The sequence below is a fragment of the Salmo salar genome, chromosome 20 (genome assembly GCF_965601325.2).
Source record: "Salmo salar chromosome 20, fSalSal1, whole genome shotgun sequence".
In the NCBI taxonomy this organism is placed as follows: Eukaryota; Metazoa; Chordata; class Actinopteri; order Salmoniformes; family Salmonidae; genus Salmo; species Salmo salar.
This window is the reverse complement of record NC_138310.1, coordinates 66,162,011-66,188,665: the sequence shown is the minus strand read 5'-3', so window position 1 is coordinate 66,188,665 and position 26,655 is coordinate 66,162,011. Positions and strand designations below refer to the sequence as shown.

Below are 26,655 nucleotides of genomic sequence, written 5' to 3'. Positions count from 1 at the left end.
CTATCAGTGGAGCCTTGTTCGGCAGCGAAAGTTAATTCAGCCTCATTTACTGCCTTTAAAAAAAATAAAAAAACAACATAGCTGATATGGTTGACTTGCTTAAACAAAATGTGTTTTTTACAGACAATTGAGATGTACAAACTATGGCACAAGAGGACAACAAGCAGATAAGAGGCAATCTGTAATTTCAATTAAGACATTAATGAGCGAGCTTGGACAGATGTAGTCAATATAACAATTTGTTCAGCACTTTTGACATGTACAGCGACAGAATTCAGATCATGGGCCGTTCTTAGTGTTCTCCCTGTACACAAATTCAGAACCGTAGGATAAATAAAGGGGGCATGAGCAGACAATGAAAGCTCTTACAATATGCAATCATTACATTTCTCTAAAAACAGGTTATAGGCTACATGTGCACCACCAAGTCAGAACAGTAGGCGAAATTATGAGGGGAAAAATAAACAAAATTATTAGGGTGAGGCACATGGGCTACTAACAGCTTACTACACAACATACACTTTGTATTACTTTCTTAGCTACAGTATACATATCTCCCTGGCATATTACATAATTTATGCAGCAGCATACAAGACAATTTTTGGACTTTGTCATCAGTCTGGCATTATGGAGCTTTCAAGACAACTTGGAACTCAGAAAAAGGTTGAATTATAACGACGTCAGTGATCTTCAGGTCATAGTTCTTGTAACACTCGTCCTTGTTAAAAGAAGTGGACCAAAGCGCAGCATGGTAAGTGTTCATGATAATTTATTTCAAGAAACACTCAAACAAGAATAACCAAAAGAAACAAAATGAAAGCGAAAAGTTCTGTCAGGCTCAGAATGCTAAACAGAAAACAACCTCCCACAAACACAGGTGGAAAACAGGCTGCCTAAGTATGATTCCCAATCTGAGACAACGATAGACAGCTGCCTCTGATTGGGAACCACACAGGCCCAAAAACAAAGAAACAGAAAACAGACTTCCCCACCCGAGTCACACCCTGACCTAACCAAACATAGAGAATAATAAGGATCTCTATGGTTAGGGCGTGACAGTTCTAGAAAGAGGCCCGAGTTCCCGATTTACAATTCCGAGTTGGATGAGCTTGGAAAAAGAGACCCTTAAACCCAGAATTGGAACCACACACACCTACTCCACTGAATAGCAGGCTAGTGACTGCTTTGCAATGCTTGCAGTTAGCCACGGATTCCTTCCAAACCACTCATTGTTGAATTAGGGATTTCCAGCTTGTTGTGTAATGTTTGTCCAATGGCCGATGAGCACCGATGTCATCTATAATTTCTCTTCATATGACAAGGATTAAAAATAATTTGCCAGTAGATTGTCGACTTGATTCATGATGACTGCTAGCTAAGATTTTGAAAGTATGTTGACATGATCAGTCCAATCAAAGCTACAATGTGATTTGATGTCATTTTATCTGTGGCCAAGGACCTTGAGCTTTCTTGGATGGACACTTATGTAACCATGGCAGCACACAAGGGGTTAGAATTTTTTTGCTCTACCCTTAGATTTGGTGGTGACGTAGTGTCACCATGAGTGACAGAACACAAATCCAATCAAGGCGCAACTAGAGAACATTACCAATCTCTACACTCCGTATTTTCCGCTGGCTGCACCACCACAGAAAGCACTGAGCTAGGCTGAAACACCTACATTTTGGAGCTGCCTTACTCAAGAACGCAACACACAAAAAAAAGAGACCATGTTTATGTGGGGCTTTATTAACTCAAAGATTTTTTTGCAAACTGATGTGTGACACATATTAAATGCCAAAATAACATGCAACCAAAACAGTCGCCACTGCTCATTTAGCCTAGATAGCGTTCAACCACATGAAATACATAGCATGGTGGGTAAACAGAGTTCAATGTGCATATGGAATTCTTGAAATGCTTTGGTTTGACTTGATTTGCCCCACAATATGATTCTAGGTCAATCCTGTTTCCAAATTAACTAACAAAATAATTAAACACACTAAAGGATGAACAGTTAAGGGAAGGGCATATATCTAAACCCACATAAATGAATAAATTACATAAAACACAGAACTGAGCAAATTCTTAAATATGTGCTGTCACAATGCGCCCATCTGTGTTGATTCAATAAGTGGTTATGTAAGGTTTATGTCATTGCAATATGACACACTGGAGAAATAATGTAGATACATCCATTTCACAATCAGACTAGTCCTTCACTCCACATAGCCCCTGATAGAAGAAGCTTTCAGCGCTATTAGGCTCCAGAGTGGCGCAGCGATTTAAGGCACTGCATCTCAGTGCTAGAGGCGTCACTACAGACCCTGGTTTGATCCCGGTCTGTTTCACAACTGGCCGTGATCGGGAATCCCATAGAGCGGCGCACAATTGGCCCAGCATTGTCCGTGCTAGGGGAGGGTTTGGCCGGGATAGGCCGTCATTGTAAAATAAGAATTTGTTCTTAACTGACTTCCATAGTGAAATACAAATGTATAAAAAAAGCAAAATTCCAAAGCAGGAGCCCAGGTTGTCCATAAGACAATTGTGGGCAACCTTGAAGTGTCTTCCAGAGGGAGGAGCCCATTTAATGAGAGGCTGTTGGCCTCAAACAAGCTGATCACACTCTACCAGCCTCTCAAAGATATGTTCACGCTGTAGCGAAGGTTGTGTACAGAGTATCTGTCTGGTGCACTGTATGGTTACTAAAGGTTCCTGTATCTCTGGTAGGAAGGAAGAGGAAACTTAAAGCAAACAGCTAGCTCTTGTTATGGTCATACGTCATTAGATAGATGTTGTGCAGTTTTCCAGAATGAATCTGACATTCTCTCCTCTTGTTAGGTTAATTAATAAACCACTAACATTTACATCTACAACTCACATACTGTGCAACGGAATCCAGAGAGCTAATCATATTATAGATAATGAGTAACTCATTATGCAAGGATGATGGGTCTAAATAACATCCATAGTCATACACTGTTGATTTACTAAGATAGTAAAAGCTATTCATGGAGAACATGAAACATCCACAGGAGCGCAAGCAACATAGCCCTGTCGGAGTGATTGCGAAAGTAGCCAAGCACTCTGATAGCTTGTCTATTGAAGTGGCTCTAATTGCAACTTCAGACACCCACCCACATGTTGGTTCATGGCTTCTCATACATGTCTGCCTTATTAAGCCAGCAGAGTTAGCAGGAGAAGAGCTTAGGGAAAGATCAAGCCCCATCTTTACAGCCCTGTTGATCCAGGCTATATTTGGCCCATGGCTGCTAGCTATGACATTACTAATTGAGTTTTCATTAATTAATATTTACAAATATTAAGCACGCGTCAGTCTCTTTCTTACCCAAGGGCATAAGTGTACCCCCATCATGCTAATATGGTGTGAAAACAACAAAACCAGAGGGAGAACTACGTCCTGCTTCACTTCAAATCCTGTTGTTGTGCAGGGTAAGAGTAACCCTCTAGGTCTGCGCTGGGAACACAACTCTTAAAACAGAGATGCTACACCCCCAATCCTGTTTCCTATCTTTTTCACAGTATACAAAAATCAGGGGAGACAGTGCTACTACCCATACCCAACAGGTCCACTCTAAGGAACTACTATAGCTGGCACACAAGGATACATTGGGACACCGTCACACAAATTTGTAGGGGCTGCTTACCTTTGGGGCTGGTTGCTATGCACTGAGATTTATTCATGAAGCTTTCACTTCTTATACCATTTACATAATGGAGTGGATCCAAAAGCCCTTGAGAAGAATTTGAGAGTCATAAGGAGAAAAGTTTGGCTACCCTTGGCATGCTGTCAAATGGTCTTTGGATGGCGGACTCATAATAATGCTCTCAGTCCTAAACCTGTAGTCTTCCATTGACTCTTTGTGTGCATGTTGTGTGCTACCGTCTCATATAATATATATCTGAGACAGCGCCTTTGCCTGGCAGCTGCCCTTACAGCCCATGTCTCATCTCAGTGATGTCATCAGCATGTCCCAGAAGCAGGACATTATTCAGTGATATGACTCAAGTCAGGCTGTGTACTGTACAGTAGTTGGCTGTGGGCAGACACTGTTGTTGTGGTTTTATCATCCAGACCAGAGAACATTTTCATTAAGTGCAGCTCTGAAAGGGTTTGGGCGAACCTGCTGCCATGATGTTTCACTAGCTAAGTAACCGGGGGAGGAGGAACTGGACACATATCACTGTAAGCCATTTCATTAACTGTTGCCTTTAGAGGGGTGTTTAGCATTGGATTAGTAAAACACCAAGCACACCAAGTGCTCTGAATTAATTAAACTTCAATTAAATGAAATAGCAGTGATTTGTCATTACAGAGAGTAAGCGATTTAATTCCAACCTGTATCAGATTGACCAGTCAGTGTGAAACACTGGTGAGGCATGTTAAGTGCCGAGACTGCAACCAATATGTTAAGCAGAGGCAGCTAGTTCTGGCAACTCTGTCTCGCTCAACCCCTGAGGCACACAATTCTCCCTCTTTCTGCCTTCGATCAAATGCAATTTGTGGAGGATCCCTATTTTTTTTTTTACTGACTCAAACAGAGGCCTAGGAGGACACATTCAACACACTGTCAAGTTCAAAAACAACTTGGGAAAGTATTGGCATTGATAGACTCCAAAGAGAGATTGGAGACCATGCATTAACAGCCTGACTGAAAGTGGAGACCAAAGTCAACTAAGACCCCTGCTGCTAACATGATGATGCAACACTGTCCTCAATGCACCCCTGTAATACACCAGCGTCTATCTATCATGTGTCTGTAAAGTATATATATTTTTTAATTATTTTTGTTTAACATGACTGTGGTCTCAATTGTACCAGAGTAGTTCATGTTTTTGACATCAATCATCCTGTCTCAAGGACATTAATTTCAAATAGTGTAGTACTTATCCTCTGTAAACATTTCAGCATAGGATTGCCAGTCTCTCAAAGGATCATAAGAAATCTTGAGGTCCTAAAGTAGCCTATGACGTGGATGCTCACAGTGACTGAGGCAGCTGCATTGATGTTCCATGAGTCTGTTGTCCCTGTCAACAGAACACTTAAGACATCTGGTGGAAACATGCATAATAAAGAAACCTCGGGATATGTGAAGCATATCACTCAATATACGTCACACCATATGGTACCAGTGTGCTCTGACAGCGACTCAAAAAGAGTTTGATGGGAGGGGTGTCTGGGGGATAAAATGTAAATTACACACAGGCACACACAAACGCATGAAAGCATGCACACACACGCACGCCTATGACATCACATTTGATAAATAAATAAAAAAGTGAGTTGTTTTTCATGGGTCGTAAAACTTCTGGATTTTAAAACGAAAAAAATATATATAGCGTAACGCAAAAAAGTGGTAACATATTTTAAGCAAAAACTTAACTTGCATTTCATGCCAAAACAAACGATATAAATTATTTTTAAAAAGGGAGCGCAATCTGCCCTGCTGTTTTCGCAACTTTTCCTCATCCATTCTTGCATTTCTTAGGTCTTCGCTTCGAATCACATTTCTATGGTTACAATCTTTTTTTCCCTGTGCTTTTATTTTGGAATCCTGTTCATGTGTTGGTGGGATTTTGAAGAGACGAACTAAATTGGTTACTGTTGGTCAATACATTTGGAGTGACAGTTCAACAACCACATCCACAGTCCGTGAACTCAAAATTCGAACAAACCTACAGTTGTTATTAACGGACTTGCCTAGTTAAATAAAGGTTAAGAACAAATTCGTTTTTACAATGACAGCCTACCAGGGAACAGTTCAATGGCAGAACGACAGATTTTTACCTTGTCAGCTAGTACCCACCCATGCTGGCAGCTACAGCCTGGCGCTAGTTTCCCCTTTCATCTGTGGCTAAAACTTGTAAAAGAAAGGGATAATTAACGTGTAATATTGGTCACAGTGTAATTCACCGTCACATGCCAATTATTAGCTAACGTTACTGCTCACGGTAAGCACGACAAGCCAGTGTGAATGACCAGTGCACCGGTTTTGTAGAGGTGCTTCCCGATGGGAGTTGCTTCCCACTGGGCAGCTGTATGGTCACATGTCGCCGGCAGTAGCTATGACCAATTTGAGTAGGTTGGCAGCCTACATGAGAAATAACTTGGAACATTGGTAGTGACCATCGAGGATACAGTATACTGTTCAATGGGGAGAGTATTGGTGCAACTGGGAACAGCAACAAAAAACGAGGACAAATCTTGACGTCAGGGATCTTCAGGTCGGAGGTCTAGAAAGTTTCCAGAGTTTCCGATCTGGATCACTGTTCAAAACGATTTTTCCCAGCCAGAGCTATTTCTTTTCTCCATCTGAGTTCCCAGTTATTTTGAGTGCGGCATATGCACTGCAAGCCGGCAGTATTGCACCGTGGCACAATGCCATTCGCTTACCGAGCACTACTGGCCCGCAGTACGGCAGGTGATGTTGCTAGGCGGAGGATGGAAAGCGTTGATGATGCGTTCTGTGGGTGTGGTCGTTGAACTCACTCTAAATGAATTGACCAATAGTAACCAGTGTGGTTCTTTTAAACCCCACCCAGACGTAAACATTGGTTGAAAAATGAAAGCGTAGGGGACAAAATATTGTGACCGTAGAAATGTGATTCGAAGAGTAGACTTGCGAAATACAAGCATGGGTGAGGAAAGTTTAACAAAGCGGGGCAGATTGGATGGAAACCTGGTTACTTACTAGCAATATTTTTATGTGAGTAAAGTACATATCGGATAAAAAATTATGACAGGCCTGATGCAAATTTTCCAGAGAAGGCGAGCTCTTTGAGTCGGTAAAATGAATTATGCGAGAAATGTCAGTGGAAACGCTTTTATGCGCAAGTATCGATATAATAACCATCACATCGATGTAAACTTGGAGTCACGCTATGACATGTGTGGTACTCCCACTACAGCTTGTCGGGAAAGCATGCAGTTTATTAAACTACAGATTAAATAAAGTTATGAACTTCACAGGGTGGTGCAAATTATGAGTTTTACGCTCCTTTCCAATAAATATCGAGGGTCTTATGATAACTAATGTAGGCCATACAGTGCAGTTGGCTAAAAGGTTCTGCCTGGTCAATCCGAAATCTGCAGTGACCGTACAGCATTTACTGTGATAAGGCCTCCACAGAAGTCAGAGCATTCATACTTATTGCGTTTTATGGAGCAGAGCTGTTGTCAAGTGTAACAGAATAGCTTCCGTCCATCTCCTCGCCCCTACCTGGGCTCGAACCAGGGACGCTCTGCACACATGGACAACAGCCACCCTCGAAGCATCGCTCCACAGAAGCCGCGGCCCGTGCAGAGGAAGGGGAACAACTTCAAGGGTTCAGAGCGAGTGACATCACCGATTGAAACACTGTTAGCGCGCACCCCGCTACCAAGCTAGCCATTTCACATCGGTTACACTCACCCCCCTTTTGACCTCCTCCTTTTCCGCAGCAACCAGTGATCCGGTCAACAGCAAAAACACCTCATTCCATTATTTGGTGTTATGTTGATGTTAGAAAACGCTATTTCATGCACCGCTCCAGAATCTTCCATAAGTGTTCAATTGGGTTGAGATCTGGTGACACACACTTTAAACCCCCTATGCTCCTTTGAGAACCAGTCACAGATCTCTTGTTCTAGCCATGGTAGCCAAAATAACGGGCAACTGGTTTACTTTTAACATAACCCTAAGCATGTTGGGATGTTAGTTGCTTAATTAACTCAGGAACCACACCTGTGTGGAAGCACATACCTTGTATCCCTAATTTACTCAGTGTTTATTTTATTTTGGCAGTTACCTGTACTTGATGCATCGGCTACGCATACAAGTTGAGAAGATGAAGAGTTCATATTGTGGTTTCTCACTTACCTGATGCGGTACAGATGATTGATACCGTCAATAGCAGGACATGGGTGCTATGTGTCTCCATATTCTTGTAGTTTGTCATTTTTGCGTGGTGACAGGTTGGTCTATGTCCAAACTGATTTTAAACCCTCTGTCACATTCAATATCAGAGGTAAACAATTAGTGCTTACTACGAGCTCAGTTAGATTTTTTCAAGCGTTAAAAATCGCCCCGCCGAACTTTGACAACAGCTCTCCGGGCCCCATGACAATTTCGCCTGAAGAAATGCATTGTAACATCACTTCGCCCCAACACATGCACGCAAAATCATAATGAAATCATCTTGTAGCGAAACGTCCTCAGCAAGTCGTTCTACCATAAAACAAGAAATCGATACGTAAATATATTAATCTTCTATAAAATACAAACAAGACAGCTTCGTCTGAGAAGTTGCGCTCCCGCTCGAATCTCTGTATGTGTGCCCTGTTCCTGGAATAAGAGATGACCAGTTTACGAATGTCAACTGACGCACATGCTGAACTGAGAAACATATCTCCGCTACGAAACCTTCGCCAATATAAGGAGGTATTCTTAAAGAGACAGGAGCAACATCTGTGCAGGCTCTGATCTGCCTGATCCCCCTTCTGCTCTTACGCATGGCTAGATGACAGTGAGATGATTCACAACCTAAAGGTCTGCGTTTCAGCCATGTCAATCTTTACAGTAATTGCAGGTGTCAGTTTCCTTAGACACCAACTCATATGGTCCTAACATTGTATGGCAAAGCAATTATAGGTAATTCAATAAACATAATCCTAGCCTGTCAATTGGCTGAAATGATTAATGTCATGTGTTGCCTATAAGTAGGCTAACACAAATGGATGAAAACTACATCGCAGAGGGCACATGTTGTTATTGACCAACAGAACTGTAATCAAGGGGATAATTATGAGGATTGTTATGGTGGTGACTTTAATCATTTATTGATGATCACTAAGTTATTGTTGCTTCTCCTCCTGTTGGAAGAGAATTCTAATCATAATGATGATGATAAAGGATAATGATATTCTGCTGCTGCTACAGTACCTCTGATGATGATGAAGATAGCCTTCCACTGTGATAAACAGTCCAGAACAACTCAGCCCTTTAACACTGCCTGCCACAGAGCTTCCACAGGCCCCAGATTCCATAGTGATTTATTAAACAGGTGCCGGTTCACACCCACTCCTTCCTCTCATTGATCTGCAATCTGGCTCTTGCAGAGACTCTGATGCATGTAGTCTCTGGGGAGGACACACTGCTCCCCAGGGCAGGCTCCATCTCTCTGCCCCCACCCTACTCCACCCCAGCCCGGCCCAGCCTCTGTGTGCCCCTGGCCCCTGCCTTCTCAATGCATTGTCTATATGTCTCTTACGGAGAGCCCAACATGATGGAGAGTGCTCATGGACAACCAGGCGCCTGCTCTCCCTTTGTCCCCCTGAATGGGGCTGGAAATTGGGCTACAGATGAGAAGTCCAGACGCCTGTCCCGGCAAACGACACAAAGAGAGGCCACAACGGCATTAACCCCCAGCTCCAATGGAAGCGTGGACCTTATCAAAGTCTACAAAAGCTAAACAGAGCAAATGGAAACATCTCATTAGGAGTCCTAGTGGCATCATTGGGTGTCAGTCTAGATTTAAACAACAACTGCTGCCAGTGGACACTGTCTTCAGGTGGTGGAGGTTCTTTTTTTATTTAACCAGGCAAGTTAGTTAAGAACAAATTCTTATTTACAATGACGGCCTACCCCAATTGTGCACCACCCAATGGTACTCCCAATCACAGCCAGATGTGATGCCGCCTGGATTTGAACCAGGGACTGAAGTGATGCCTCTTGCAGTGAGATGCAGTGCCTTAAACAGCTGCACCACTCGGGAGCCCAATGTTATCAATGCACTCATGCCTATTTCTTATGGATTTCATACATGATGCACTCAAAATAAATACATTACCTTTTGTGCCTTTGAGGGAAATGTATTCTGATTAGAAAACACTTATTTTTTCTCATGCATTTAATAAAATAATCTCCCTTTCCTCAACATTACCTGAGAGCTGTTGTGGTTGTTTACATTCAATTCAGAAACGTGCATTTTGGTAGATGACATTTTTATATATTTGGATTCAACTATAAAATAATAAATGTTGTTAATTGTAATAACCAAGAGTCCCTCAGCATGGGGTAGAGTATGTGGATGGTGGGGAAAGTGTGGCAGGGTACAGATGGTGGGACAGGCTAGTCAGTGTGACTCCGGTAAAGAATGTGAGGTTCAGTTGTCCAACCTCTGCCCAAGTCTTGACCTCATGTCTCTCTGATCACCGTCTGGCTCCATACCATAACCTGGAGACCCAATCCAGAGACGAGACTCTACAGACAACTACATTTTCCCTTTTAAACAAACTGTATATTCTGACATGAAATGTACAACTCTAATGACTACTTAAACAACCCTCAACCCTGGCTGAGCCTATCACTTACTTACACTCACTAACCTAACGCCTGGAACTAGATCCCCTACATACTGGTCTTAACATGCAGAAAATAAATATTGTGAGGTTCTCTTCTGTACTGTTCAACCAATCCAGTAAATGTGGAGGAAGAGTTAAGATGGAGTGCCACCTTGTTAACGTCCAAAAGCGGAAGTTGTATCACAGGCTCTCTTTCAACTTCCCCTGAAAACTGGAACATCCGGTTGTTGGGGACTCGGCAGAGGCTATACACTCACTACAACTGTAAATGTGAGCCTCTGATCATGGTTGGTGGTTCACTGTACAGTGTAGAAAACTCATTCAGGGATCCTAGTTTCTCTCTCCCTGCCTATACTGGGCTCAACTCGTCATGTTTCTCCTCTCCCACAGAGAGAGGGTCCTTAGCTGTCAACCTCTGTGGTAACTGATCAGCCAGTGTCATTAGTCACTGCTCCAGACCCTTTTGTCTTCCCCTCCTTGCCTGCCTGGCTGTGCGAGGGACCTTCAGTCAGCCTGGAGGACTCAGTCTGCGTCCCAAATGACACCCTATTCCCTATGTAGTGCATTACTTTTGACCAGGGCCCATAGGTTGGGCCCTGGTCAAAAGTAGTGTGCTATGAAGGTAACATGGTGCTATTTGGGAGACAACCTCAGCCTGGGGTTTATTTATAGACCTGGTGTCACCGCCCTGCAGGGCCAGCGGCAGGCCATTTACATCCAATACAGTAGAGTGCAAAGGTAAGCAACTAATATTACAACTGCATTTGGCGGCCAGCCCAGCTTTTCTCATTTCAGGCCCTTCGATACAGACAACGTGAACGTACATCCTCTTATCATGCCCTCAAACATCAGTTGCAAATTGTAGGAGAGTTGTATTTGTATTGAGCCACCCCAGAGGTAGTGAGGAGGTTTGTATTACTAGTTCTCCTTTCTCATCAGTCTACCTGACCAGGAGTGCTGACTGCTATTGGATCTCCTCCACTATGTGTTAATGAGCCATGGAAAACACTTACTTGCTCTTTCTCTGGCACAAGTGACTGCAAGTCTTTCTCTGCTATATAGTTGTTCCAGCTTTGAGCGTATAATCTCTTGCACAAGGATTGCCTTGTATTAAAGTTGCACTCTCAAACTTTGTAGAATTTCAGCCACCTGTGTACTATGTCATCCATTTTGTGTGATATGTTACAACTTTTACAATTTGTATGATCTATGATTTTTGCAATTCGTGGGAAATGTTAGAATCCAATTTGTGCAATATGATACAAATTTGTTGTGCTTAAGATCAGAGTGCATTTTTAAGCAAGAGTGCAATTGCAGTCTCAAACTGTTCTTGCTTTTACAGCCACAATGCTGCAAGCAAGTCAGCTGAGGCTGTATGAGAAAGAAAATATGTTTTACAGGTTCAGCCATAGTAGTACAGCGAACGTGGAGCAAATTAGGGTACATCAGATTTTTCACCTTGGGTAGAGTGTTACTGGCCTAATGCTCTAACCTCTAGGCTACCTGTCTGGCCTAGAGATCAGAGAGAGATCAGATGCATAGGGTCATAATGGGTTGTAGTCGTCATCATCATCATGTCCTTTAGTGCTCTGCTCAGATAGATGGACATCTGTGTAGCACGTCATACCATACATTGCCATATGGGGCTAGTCAGGCCCAAACAACAGTTGAGAAAGATGTAGATCGGGATAGGGAGCAGGAGGGAGGGAGGGAGAAGCAGGGGGGGTGGAGAGGGAGAGTAGCTGAGGGGAAATAAACCACTAGGATCACTCTCAAAGGATGTTCTCTTATGAAGTATAAAAGGCTCATAGTGCCATCTACTGTCCATTCTGCCCACATGCAGTTCTCTCATGATAAATTCAACACGTTGCCTTGTCATGAAATATGAAAAGGTCCCATATTATATTGAACGACACATTGTTGTACTGTACTTACATTGTACTTATGGTTGGTTGTGGTTGAGGCTAAGGGGTTATGGTTGAACCAGCACTGCATCGCAGGCACTGTCCCATCCGGCTGTGACCGGGAGCCCGATGGGGCGGCGCACAATTGGTCCAGCGTCGTCCGAGTTAGGGGAGGGTTTGGCCGGCAGGGATGTTCTTGTCTCATCGCGCACTAGCGACTCCTGTGGCGGGCCGGGTGCAATGCACGCTGACACTGTCGCCAGGTGTACGGTGTTTCCTCTGACACATTGGTGCGGCTGGCTTCCGGGTTAAGCGGGCGTTGTGTCAAGAAGCGGCTTGGCTGGGTTGTTTCGGAGGACGCCCGGTTCTCGACCTTCGCCTCAACCGAGTCCGTATGGGAGATGCAACGATGGGACAAGACTGTAACTACCAATTGGATACCACGAAATTGGGGATTATTAAAAAAAAAAAAAAAAAATGTAATATAAAAAAAGGTTGAACCAGAATGTGGACATGAAGCTACTTTTAGGGTTGTGGTTGAGGCTAGGGTTATGTGGACATGAAACTAGAGTTACGGTTTGTGTTGTGGTTGAAGCTAAGGGGTTATGAGGAATTGAAGTTAGGGATAGGTTTAGGGATAAGTAACCCCGCTGGTAACTGACTAATCTGAACCGGGATATGTTATTTTTTTCCCATGGATTCATTTTTCCACATGAGCCATCAGCGAGATCAACTCACCTGTAATATTCCAGTCTACCACTAGTAAGCATTATAACACAATGTTTGGGAACCTTTCCACCAAGGCTTATCATCAGCAGAATAATCAAAGTTTTAAAGGCTTGGTATAATGTTTCCTTTGTATGAATAAAAATGAATAAATAGTCATACACAAGTGGCAAAACAAAAACCGTAAACAGTCATAATACCACATGGGACCGGAGCCATGGACCTCAGTGCTGCATGCAACAAATAACTCAGACTTTAGAAGGCTAAATTGATAGGATTATATGAAAATAATATACATATTTTGATCTGAAAAGCATATAAATAGCTCCACAACAGCCGTGATGCTTTGATGCAAGGCCGGGGCATGCTGAGGCCTGCCTGAATAAGATCACATTCCCTGCCCTCCCTCCAGATCTAAGATCACATTCCCCCCAGATCTAATCTGCTGTGTAATGTCATGTCCCACATACACAGAGATTAGGCCCACACAGAAGGCCCATCTCGGTCAACACACAGTGGACACACAACCTCAGTGGCTGCCTGGCAATGTTTTTGATGCTGCTGCTGTCATGGCAACTCCTCTGGCTGCCCTCTATGCATCTGAGATGTGACTCTTTGGCTCTGGGGAATAGGGCTATAATAGATAGCTAGCTAACAGACAGATGTATGCCGCCGGTCCATTTAGAGTGAGAATGTGGGGGCCAATTCTATGTAGCTTATTATACACTGAATAAAAATATAAACGCAACATGTAAAGTGTTGGTCCCATGTTTCATGAGATGAAAAAAAATGTTATACATACATACTACATGCATATATGTATACATGCTTAGATACAAATATACTGTTGTGAAATTTAGAGCACATATCTATATGATTTTATCTATTGTTTCAACTTAATTTATCCTTACCAAGTTCACAAGAAAAAAAGTGACAAACAATAGTTCAAGGACATCTGATTCACAATTGCTTGGACCTCCAAGCACACCCGAAACACTTCTGCATGGTCACATAAACAACTCTCACACAAACAACTATATTGAACAAAAGTATAAACACAACATGTAAAGTGTTGAGCCCATGTTTCATGAGCTGACATAAAGATCCCTGAACCTTTCCATATACACAAAACATGTATCTCTCTCAATTGTTTTGCACATTTGTTTACGTCCCTGTTAGTGAGCATTTCTCCTTTCCAAAGATAATCCATCCACCTGACAGGTGTGGCATATCCAGAAGCTCATTAAACAGCATGATCATTACACAGGTGCACCTGGTGCTGGGGATAATAAAAGGCCACTCTAAAATGTGCAGTTTTGTCACACAACACAACGCCAGAGACGTCTCAAGTTGAGGGAACGTGCCATTGGTATGCTGACTCTAGGAATGTCTAACAGGCTGTTGCCAGAGAATTTAATGTTTATTTCTCTACCATAAGCTGCCCCCAAAGACATTTTAGAGCATTTGGCTGTATGTCCAACCGGCCTTAAGACCAAGTGTAACCACACCAGCCCAGGACCTCCACATCTGGCGTCTTCACCTGCTGGATCATCTGAGACCAGCCACCCAGACAGCTGATGAAACTGTGGGTTTGCACAACCAAAAGAATTCTGCACAAACTGTCAGAAACCGTCTCGGAGGCTCATCTGTGTGCATGTTCTCCTCACCAGGGTCATGACCTGACTGCAGTTCGGCATCGTAACCCAAATTCAGTGGGTAAATGCTCACCGTCGATGGCCACTGGCACGCTGGAGAAGTGTGCTCTTTACGGATGAATCCCGGTTTCAACTCTACCGGGCAGATGGCAGTCAGCCTGTATGGCATTGTGTGGATGAGCGGCTTGCTGATGTCAACGTAGTGAACAGAGTGCACCATGGTGGAGGTGGGGTTATGGTATGGGCAGGTATAAGCTAAGGACAACGAACACAACTGCATTTTATCAAATGGCAATTTGAATGCACAGAGATACCGTGACGAGATCCTGAGGCCCATTGTCTTGCCATTCATCTGCCGCCATCACCTCATGTTTCAGCATGATAATGCACAGTCCCATGTCGAAAGGATCTGTACACAATTCCTGGAAGCTGAAAATATCCCAGTTCCTCCATGGCCTGCATACTCACCAGACATGTCACCCATTGAGCATGTTTGGGATGCTCTGGATCGACGTGTACTACAGCATGTTCCAGTTCCCGCCAATATACAGCAACTTCGCACAGCCATTAAAGAGGAGTGGGACAACATTCCACAATCAACCATCTGATCAACTCTATGCAAAGGAGATGTGTCCTGCTGCATGAGGCAAATGGTGGTCACCAATGTTCCCTCTAAACTGCGCGTGGGCGTGCAGTAGTCCCGAGACTGCCGCGCAGCTCCCCCAGGACTACCATGCAGGAGAAATACTGTATCAGCCCACGAAGAGAAGCACCAGATTGAGCTTACCTCAACTTTCTAGCGTTTTCCCTGTTAATTAACACTAAACGTTTCCCTTTACTGTGGCAATTGTGATCGATTCAATGCAATATTAGCCACTTTCAATGCAACATACCAAAACATTTTGTTGTATGCAGAACTCATCGGAGTAGGATTCTATTGCATTGACCCCATGATTCAGCCTCTACTCTACACAGACCGGTGCCGCAAAACCAATCAGAGCTGCAGTAGGCCTATATGCAAATAGACCATTGCCATATATGGATCTGTGCCATTTACTTTGAACTGGACTGTGTTTACAGCTGTGGCCTTGAGTAGATGTGTTTGTTTTGAGATCAAAGCGAGAGCTTCATGTAGCCACGTGTGCACATTTTGTTCATATCCTTTGCTAGTTAGTGAGTTATTAGCCCAGTTATAGATCATTTGTAGTTTGCAATAGGGGAGGGATTGCTTCCCACAAGAGCACAACACGTGTACATTTCTGGATCTCTTTAAAAAGCGAGACAGGTAAAGAGCTTTTTTAATATCTTAAAGGGGCAGCGTTGCATTTTGAGACAGGCTTGAATAAGCTAAGCAGCCAATAGGCAGAGGGTAGCATAATTTGTCTGATTCTCTGTAATAATGGTATGTGAATAATAATGCATGTTATTTTGTAAAGTAGTTTATTGTATCAAACAACACCATTTTCAATCACCTCCTTGTCTGAAGGAGGATAAAAATATTAATGTCAAGCCCTGCATGTTTTTTCAAAAGTCTCATGGAATGTAGGCCTACATTGAGCACCACACATTTGCTGCTACTGTAGGCTGAATGATAGAACAGCTATTTCCATGTTGAAAGGTTATGGGATGCATTTTCTCCATTGTTTTGATGGTAGGCCACTCTGGTATGATCAAATAGCCACAGTAGCCTACTTGGCCACTTAATATTGTAACTTAAAGTGGGTACAGCCTCAGTGTTCACAATGTTCAAGTTTGCGCTCCTCAGACCTGAAGTTTGCACAGTCCCGAGAAAAATGAAAGAGAACATTGGTGGTCACACCATATACTGACTGGTTTTCTGATCCATGCCCCAACCTTTTTTTAAAAGGTATCTCTGATCAACAGATGCATATCTTTATTCCTAGTCATGTGAAATCTGTAAATTGCCGTTCGTATGTATATGTTTGTTTTTTGAAGAAAGACAAGGAAAACTGAAATATAAATAAATTAAATAACTATTCATTATTATTTGTAGATCAGTCAGTCAGTCACAATTTACCCATGATACATTACGGTTTGATCCTCTCGAACACGGCCATTATCGATCATCTGGTGATTGCTCACAAGCAGGGAGGCTACAGTCGTCAGGAACTGTAGTAGTGTATGTGTACAGGTGGGGGAGATAGTCTAAATTTAGAGCACAGGGGAACATGATAACGTGGATTGATGACAGAGAGACAGTCAGAGGTGTGAACATTTAGTTTTTCCCCTCTGTCCGACCTATTGGAATGAGGGCAGGATGGTGGAAAGGGAGAACAAAGATACATATCAATGCACAGGCTTCTGAATATGTGTATTGGAGACACAGAACCAGCTCATGCCCTCTCCTAATAATCCTGGTGTCCCATTCATAGTTAAGTCATTCACATAGTCCCCTCCAGTCATGGCCTCGAGATCCTTCCTCTTTAGTGATTAAAGCACAGGAGGCTGCTGATGGAGGACGGCTCATAATAATGACCGGAACGGAGCAAATGGAATGGCATCAAATACATGGAAACCATGTGTTTATGTATTTAATACTATTCCACCTATTCTGCTGCAGCCATTACCTTCAGCCCATCCTCCCCAATTAAGGTGCGACCAACCTCCTATGGATTCAAGAATTGTGACCCTACTGTGACTATGGGGTCTGTATATTACAGTATAAAATTACTGTGACTATAATGCTGTACACTAATACATTATGAGGGTGGTTAAATGCATCAGCATTGCCACAGATGAGAGATATGGATAAGATGCAATAAAATAGGCTGAAATTTGAGTATGTTTAAAATCAACAGATTATTTTTTATGTAATCACAGAATCCAGAACCAAATCTCACATGTGCTGGATATGATAGTCTGTCACAAGAGAGACTGGTTTTTGTGCAATTTACCTCTTTGGCATCTGTCTGAATATTTTACCTTTATTTAACTAGGCAAATCAGTTAAGAACAAACTCTTATTTTCAATGACAGCCTAGGAACAGTGGGTTAACTGCCTTGTTCAGGGGCAGAACGACAGATCTTTTTACCTTGTCAGCTCAGAGATTTGATCTTGCAACCTTTCGGTTACTAGTCCAACATTCTAACCACTAGGCTACCTGCCACCCCAATAAATAAAATCCATCTTTCAGTGAGGAGATGCTTTTCAGAGAAAGATGTTGAGACTGAGGGTTCACACAAGGATTGAGAGGATTGGGGGATATCTTCCTCTCAATTTCTAATTTAAATTAAAATACTGCAGGATATCATCTGGTTGTGAAAACGGATGCTCTGCACCTCTTGACCACTAGATGACACTAATCAATCATACATTCATAACAAACTACCCGGTGATAGATTCTCTGATACATTTGAGTTCCACTAGTTCAGAAAATGAGAAAGTGAACTGAGGAACAAAGCACAAAGAGTTTAATTGAGTCATTAATCATGTCAGACCAGACACACTATCAAAGCATGGACCCGACAGTCAAGGACAGAGAGGCCCATATTCCACCTGATATTGAGAGAAGGGGTTCTTCGCACTTGAACGTGTTTAACAAAGAACTTCTTCAGGAAGTCAACTGCAGCTCAAAATGAAAAGATACCAAATAATTAGGGAGTGCATGCCATTGAAATAAGCTATTGCACAGAATGGATGGACAACAAGGAAGTACTTCTTTAAAGGCCCAGTGCAGTCAAAAACATGATTTTCCTGAGTTTTATATATTTTCACTCTATGAGGTTGGAATATATTGTAAACATGATGATAATGCCCTTTTGGTATAAGAGCTGTTTGAAAAGAGTGCCTGAAAGTTCTGCCTGTTTTGGTGGGATGGAGTTTTACCCTTCTATGGACGGTGACAGAGAGTAATTAGAGAGTTCCAAACCTGTGTGCCAATAACAGCTAGTTTTTAGTTTCCCCCTCCCCACTCAGACCACTCCCAGACAGCCCTTGCTAAATTCTTGCTTGAGGAATTGCCCTTTGCTAAGAAGTTGTTTTTGTTTATTTCTGACCAATTTAATTGACAACATTCACAGTTAGGTACTTAATTGTTACCCAGTAATGATCTGATATTGAGATAAAAACGTCTGCATTGGACTTTTAATTATATTCACACAAAATACATTTTTAAGGCAATCCAATGCCACAAATCACAGTTGATCTCACATGGGACATAGTGCACATTTTGTGGTTCCTTAAACAAAGTAACAATGATATAGAGGCTAGGCCTGCTCTATAAAGCTTGCCCCGCAATTTAAAAAATCTGTTTTGGGAATATATGTGGAGTGAAAAACAGTGCAGGCTTGGAATGTTCCCACTGTGCAGTTTGAGATTAGTGCCTCTCTCCATATACCCACCATGAATTATCAATAATTTACAATAGCCATCAGCATCTAGTTTCCTTGGTATGTTAGTGTGAATAAGCTGAGGGTGGACTTCAAATACTAGCTATATCTTTTCAGTAGGCTTTTCAGATATTCTTGGGGTGTGTTCCTATCTGGTGAGAGTAAAACATGAGCATCAGTTACATAGACAGGTCATGTTGAGGTCATGTCAAGCGCTCTCTCATTTACCTATTCCTGTCTACTGGAGAATGATGCTCAGACAGTTACATTTCACCTCCATTCAGACTAGCGAGTGACTGTCTGGTGTAACATAACAACTCATGTTATTAATTGAAGCTCTATTTTATAGCCAGTGAAAATCTTCTTTGTGAGTTATGACCTCAAAAAAATGCAGTCAAATTGGCTGACAATGTTAAAAAGCAGGAAAAGCAGGACCGAAAATATGAGGCAATGAAAAATTCAAGACTCTGCCAGTCAATTATTAACTCTAAGTTCTGGAACACACAGGTCTGATGTGATGAGGTAGTGGGTTGAGGTTAGCAGTGGTGGCGGTCATGGTCGTTGTGTACTTCACTGCAGGTCGAGGTGAGGACAGATCAGTCTAAAAGATGCTGGATTTGATATCATGTAATAAATCCATTACATCCAACAACTAAAACAACACATGGGCCCCACAGACATTAATATTTCACCTGACAACCCATTTATGAGCTGAGGCAGGACCTCAGACTTACACTACAACTTAAAAGCCTAGCTCATGCTCCTGTCTGTCCTCTCACACAACTATCTGTTAATGTTTCCTGGGGGTTTTTACATGCGAAAGAAGTGTGTCCTATATATAAACTTTTAAATGAGACTCGGGTAATGCACTTCAATTGATTTGGCATTGAATGAATTTCAGTATGAACTATATCGCTGAAATGTTTTATCTATGGCATTGACCTGATTATACATTTCAGTACAAATCAGGAATAATCATCTCCATGCTCATTCACAGCGTTATTCCATACACCCTGTCCATTCAGTAGGCCTATACATGCCACTGCCATGCTTATCTTCTTAGCTTGTATCCCCTTAGCACTTGACCTTAAAAGGTCCACTGCAGATGTTTTTATTTCAATATCAAATCATTTCTGGATAACAATTACTGGGATTGTTTTCAATTAAAATGGACAAAAAGAAACCAAAATAAATTGCTCTTTTCTTAGACGCTATCAAGCAAGAATTTTGCTAGGTCTGTCTGGGAGGGGTCTGAGTTGGGAGGGGACAACTGAAAACTAGCTGTTATTGGCAGAGAGCTTTGGAACCATCTTTGTTTTTGGTCTGTTAACTAATTTAGTACTTGGTGATGCCTGGTGATCCTGGCTGAAATTTCAGCAGGTCTTTTCAAATAGCTCTTACACTAAAAGGGCATTATCATCAATTTCACCATGTTATTCCAAACTCAGTGTAGAAATATACATAAAACACAGAAAATCCCTTTTTTTGAATGCACTGGTCCTTTAACAACTTTCTTCACCGTTAATCAAATAAAAAGTATTTATAAAGACCTTTTTACCTCAGCAGATGTCACAAAGTGCTTATACAGAAACCCAGCCTAAAACCCCAAACAGCAAGCAATGCAGATGTAGAAGCACGGTGGCTAAGAAAAACTCCCTAGAAAGGCTGGAGCCTAGAAAGAAACCTAGAGAGGGACCAGGCTCTGAGGGGTGGCCAGTCCTCTTCTGGCTGTGCCGGGTGGAGATTATATGAGTACATAGCCATTAAGGCCAGATTGTTCTTCAAGATGTTAAAAAGTTTATAAATTACCAGCTGGGTCAAATAATAATCACAGTGGTTGTAGCAGGTGCAACAGGTGAGTACTTCAGGAGCAGTGGAGGCTGATGACTTGAGAAATTGAGGAGGATGGGAGACCCATGGTATAGGCGCATAAACACACGGAGATGAGTGTGTTCCAAAAATTGTCAAAGACTAATTATTTTAACCTAAAGCATTTAATAAAGACATTTATAGTACCATATTATGGGGAATGGGAATGAGAGGGCTACTTACACCGCGTTGGAAAGGGATCACAGCAGTGATTGAATGAGGGTATGAGGCATGAGTTGAGGTGTTCAGATGCTTGACCAACACAGGACGGTCAACACACTACACAGTTAGACAAAAGAGCTAAGAATTAGTTAGTCCAAGCAAGGAGTAAAATCATTGATGTGTACTAATGTGATTGTGTATGTGTTTGACTCTACATACAGCAATGATAGAAAATGTATAGGGGTACTCACAGTGCTTGGAGGGGAAACATTCAATGTGCCAGTGGATGAGCGGGCACATGAGACGTGGCTTCAGTTCATGTCAGGAGAAAGTTTACAAAGGTAGTGGAGTGGTCATCACCTCTTAAATCAGGGAACAGGAGGGGACTTAGCTGTAAATACAAATAGCAGATACATTCCATTACAGCTGCGCCATCGTAGGTTTGGACAACGAGTTTCTCTATGAACTTAAACTCAGACATCTCAAAATTCATATAGTCAAACAAACACAGACTGTGCATCTCGCCCACTTGACACATCAAAGTATCCCAAGAAACATTCCTGAATAAAGCCTAGTTACCTGACGATAACTGACAACTGCAAGCAGACTGGTGCCACCATAGGTCCCAGAGCGGTGGTGCAATTTTTACCCCCTGGGGCCTGGAGTTTTTTCACCTAACTAGGAAGACTCTGGACTCTATAAGGTATGACAGTGATTAATCAGTTGTAAAAGGGTTTAATATGGGCTATGATGGGACCAGTTTTTCCTAATCAGGTCACATGATTTTTCTTTACTCCTGAAAAAACTCCTGGCCCTGTCAAACTGCAGCTACCTTATATTTGTTCATATAAATTATTTTTAGACTAGATTAGGAGGGGGATTTCCTCAACCCAGACACATAGACATCAACTGATAGACAATAGAACTCACCAGGCTGAGCTTGCTTTATGCATGTTTGCATCATGCAGGCCTATGCAACTGTAGGCCTTACAAAACATTTACTCACATCGGTCATCACTATTATGTTGATTCGAGTTAATCATTATGGATTAAAAACGTATAGGCAGCCTAGCCAGCCCAATTTTGAATATAAACTAAATTTGATCACATTCACATTTTCTCCTGACACACAAATGGACTATAAATACATAACGTCACCAATTACTTTACCTTGACCAGATTGACAGGGAGCATAGGCTGTATGCAGCTGCTCTTATTAGTAGCCTACAGTTGATCAGACTGAAAAATAGTCTCGTTTTCATCCCATACAGCATGTCAGATTTCTGATGTTTAGGTGTAGTTTAGGCTGCTGCTACATTTATATCATGAGTTTTTGCTTGTGTCTGTCCGGAGTGATTATGTGTCATCATCTTTGCTAAATAAATACCGGAGGAAAGTGAAAGCTTACTTCAGCACTCGCGAAAAAATGCGTTGCGTCAAACTCTCTTTCGAATACACTGACAGCGTCTTTGCGCAAAATAGGGCGCAGCATCATCTGGATATGTATGCAACAAAAGTTCAACATTCACCTTTTGCTACCATTTCTGTCAAGCCGTCTACGCATACAGTTTTACGCACACGTTCGATAAATCCAACGAAAGCACTCCATCCGCCTCTGCAACCGAATGCTGCAAGGGAAACGCATCGTTCCATTGGAAATGAATGTCATTCTGGTGTACCAAAATGCAGTGACACAATCGGTGTGATAGAAGCGTTCATCTTTTAATGGACGATGCGATGGAAGCTGTCAAATCATTCGGAATTGTTTTCGATATCCCAGAAAAGCCAGTCGAACGTTCGATATGTTCAGCAAGTAAATCATCTTAACGTGCAATTACCCCTGCAAGCTCCTTGTAGTTGTCCTTGTCGGCGGAACTTTCCATCTCATCGTGTCCTCTAAAAGCAAATTCTTACATGTCCAAAAACACAGGCAAGGCCAATACAGGCGGCTTGATGAAAGGCTCCCTGTTAATCAGCTATACTTTTGATACTAGGTGATATTGAACGGCCTCACATTTTCATCCTTCTTCATGAAACTAATCTCAGGCAGAGGTCGACCCTCGCTTTTAATTCACACCTTTTCCGTGTACCAGAGAATTAAAGGGGTTCTTCAACAAAAAGTCCACAACATTTTTCTGCAGCATTGGCTATTCTACCATTCTGGCACAGAAAACTGCACACTCCCGCTGGTACGGTTACCAAGGCAAATTTAAATAAATTGCACTAACTGGACACAAAAATAAAGTTCTAAAACCAAGAAAACAATATATAATATACCTCCTCAGTCTCCTGTCATTTGAAATATATCTTTTAAATTGAATAATATCCCCAAAATGCGTAACTATCACTTTTCACTCTTAATCTCTATCCAACAATGTCACCATGATTATCAACAAATAAAACCCCCACAACGCTCTGTGGTACAATCCCAATACAACTCAATAGGTTCATTCTCTTGATCCTAATTCTATGATTGGATGGACAACATGTCAGTTCCTACTGCAAAAGCTTTGATTGGTTGGAGGACGTCCTCCGGAAGTGGTCATAATTACCATGTAGGTCTATGGAAGGGGTGAGGCCTACAAGCCTCCTAGGTTTTTTATTGAAGTCAATGTAGCCAGAGGAGGATGGAAGCTAGCTGTCCTCCAGCTGCACCATGGCGCTATGCCAGACAGTGCTGTTGACGTTACTGCAGGCCTTCATTGCAAAAAAGTTTTATTTAATCAATTATTTGGTGACATATGAATACATTTAATATAGTTTTATCTTTTTTAAATGTATCACTATTTTTATTTTTATGAAATTTCACTGAGGAGGATGGTCCTCCCCTTCCTCCTCTGAGGAGCCTCCACTGCTCAGGAGTAAATGTCAGTTGGCTTTTCATAGCTGAGTATTCAGAGGTCAAGACATCAGGTGTGGTAGAGAGAGTCGAAAACACGTCCAGTGAGAGGGAGCATACTTAAATTCACACAGAACACCAGATAAAACAGACTGCACCCCCCCCCCCCCCCCCCCCCCCCCCCCCCACACACACACACACACACATAGACTCTTGCAGCAGGCTGAGCCAGGGTCGGGCTACATTACAATTAGTACTATAAATTATTCATATTAATCTTGTGTAGAGATGTCACAGAGCAGACAGTATAAAAACCACCTGTTCAAAGTTAAACCATGTCCATAATGATAGGGGCGGGGCTTGTCATGTGCGCAAAGGTGCAGGCGGGTAGTTGGCCGGTTGTAACCGTTCACTTCGAGGACGAGGAGAGGAGACAGCTGTCTACGTTTCAACTCTGGGGAGTGAGGGGACGCCAGCACAAACGTAAGGATTTGTGGAGTGACGGGGGTAAACTCAAGGGAAACAGAGTTGACTTATCGACAAATGGTTACGTCTTTCACCGTGTATGGTGGAAGTGATGAACCAGCGCCAGTGCTCTGCGATGTTTTCTCGCAGGACGGGAAAAGTGAAATAATTAATAAACCATTACCTTTCCTCTTTCCATACTGTCGAAGTTCTGCTTCCTGCGTTCACTTTCGCCAGAAGCCGAGCGGAGGACAGCCCATCGAACAGGAGACGAACTTCAAAAAGACAACTGACGCCTACTCCCAAGTTCGCTGTTCGTCCTGTGGCTCGCACCGGGCACGTGCGTTTAATGTTGGGTGATGGCGATATCAGGGAGAGTCCGAGCGCTCCTGTCATTGTTATGGGTTTTTCAAGGTAAGCTCATTTTGTTCCACAACTAGTCAGTCTATTTACCATTTTGTTTTTTGTATTATGTAAACAAGTTTGACACATTTTCCATTATATCAAACATTATTGTCGTTCCAGCTTTGCGTCAATTATTTACACATAGGCGGTTATGGTCATCAAAGGCTTGTGGTAGAAGTTATTTTTCACATTAAACTACATTTTTGTAATTCTGTGTAGCTTTCAGAAGATGTGACATTGGAAAATTCCTCAGGCGATGTCAAAAACATGTCACAAATTGTTGATAAGATTTGGAACTGAGAGGGATGTGCGGTAGGCTACCACTGTTTTATAAACATGATTGAACCTATGAATACCTAAATCATGTGTGAAGACCTCGCGCTCTAGTCTAGGGTTCTAGCCTGATGAAAAGCATTTCTTGGCTCCAAATCTACATTATTAGATATCAATAGATCTATTAGATTGATTAGAAACGTGGGAACCACTGTCTGTCCCAAAAGCATTTGCATGGTTTGTTACAATAGTGTCGTAATGTAGTTTTGTATTATTTTTTTCTTCTTCAAAAAGTCAAATTACCTCCTGAGATTTGGCCCCTGAAATTAAAAGTTATCTAGTACATGGAATAATAAAATATATCCTTCATGTTTTTTAGGTGGCTATTATTTGTCTTGTTTCAAAGCACCATTGAACCATGTGTTGGTTTCCTCAATAGTTGAGGGGAGAAAGGTGTGGTTTGCTTATAGCCTACCTATCTAACTGGCTACTGGCTAATTAAATGTTTTAACCTGTCAGGACAGTTGCAACTATCAAATAGCACTGTGATTCTGATGGTAAAGATGTAGTTTTGAATCAGGTTTACTCACAGATAGCCTATTCCAGGGATCATCAACTAGATTCAGCCTCAGGCCGATTTCTTTTTCTTGAGCGGATGGTCAGGGGACCGGAACATAATTACAAATAATATGTAGAGCGCAAATGGATCGCAAGAAGCTGAAATAGATATAATATGTGACTAAAACAATCATGCCAAACCTTGCCTATATTTGTATACTATCACATATGTCTCTATTATGCGTGGGAATACTTTGAAACAGATTTACAAAATTCAAATTCAAAGCTGATATGCTGGTGCTTTTAGTCTTTTTAATCCCCCAAAGTAAAATGTAAATGATTTGGGGGGCCGAATAAAATCACCTGCAGGCCGCCAGTTGGGGAACCCTGGCCTATTGTAACCCATGTTGTGTTGAGGAAACCCCCATACTAGATATGTGATTGACTCCCAGCAACAGTGAGATGAGCATTGTGGTTGTCACTAAACTGCCCAGACCACGCTGCTGAAGTCAAATGAGGTTGTAATCCACTGATTTGCCTTGGCGTTTTAACAAGGCAAGGACAAGGTATAGCTTCACTGTCCGGCCTGGGTGGCGGTGTTGGCTGATGAGATTAAAGCGCGAGTGATGACGACTGACTGGCTGAGGGACTGGTATTAAAATGGCAAACATGTAGTTAGAGGGGAAGAATGGAGAAAAGAAGCAGTGGAACTGGCTTAGAGGTCCAGATATGAATTTGAGGGCTCTAGGCCAGGGATTTTCAAACCTCTCCTCGGGGACCCCCAGCTGTTCCATGTATTTTAACTATTCCACAGTTAACACACCTGATTCAACTTGTAATCATCAAGCCCTTGAATAGGTGAATCAGGTGAGCTAGGTCAGGGCTACAACAAAATTGTGAAACATTTGGTGGTCTCAGAGGAGAGGTGCTCTACACTATCAGCTATAACCACTCAACTCTGCCCCTATAACGTTCTGCTGATGTCAGACCCTGATACTGCAGTGTTCCACTAGATAAGGAAGGTGATTACCTCTGTATGTAGCTAGCCTATGAGTGGGTGTATCTCTGTGTGTGTGTGCTTAATGGG

At 42.3% G+C, this 26,655-nt stretch overlaps 2 protein-coding genes across 3 annotated transcripts in view; one reads left to right on the top strand and one right to left on the bottom strand.

Moving 5' to 3' along the window:
* LOC106581145 (roundabout homolog 2) overlaps positions 1-8,431 on the bottom strand; it is a 78,556-nt gene extending 70,125 nt beyond the window's left edge. The window contains exon 1 of one of the 2 annotated variants that reach the window (XM_014162986.3): positions 7,881-8,431. In XM_014162986.3, coding sequence (XP_014018461.3) covers positions 7,881-7,959 — 79 coding nt within the window. In that variant the 5' untranslated portion in view covers positions 7,960-8,431. The remainder of the gene's footprint in view (positions 1-7,880) is intronic. The other variant, XM_014162985.3, reaches the window with a different exon arrangement.
* A 15,829-nt stretch (positions 8,432-24,260) lies between these two features.
* The window catches only part of esamb (endothelial cell adhesion molecule b), a 78,639-nt gene continuing 76,244 nt past the window's right edge, over positions 24,261-26,655 (top strand). The window contains exon 1 of the mRNA XM_045703808.2: positions 24,261-24,746. Coding sequence (XP_045559764.1) covers positions 24,692-24,746 — 55 coding nt within the window. The 5' untranslated portion in view covers positions 24,261-24,691. The remainder of the gene's footprint in view (positions 24,747-26,655) is intronic.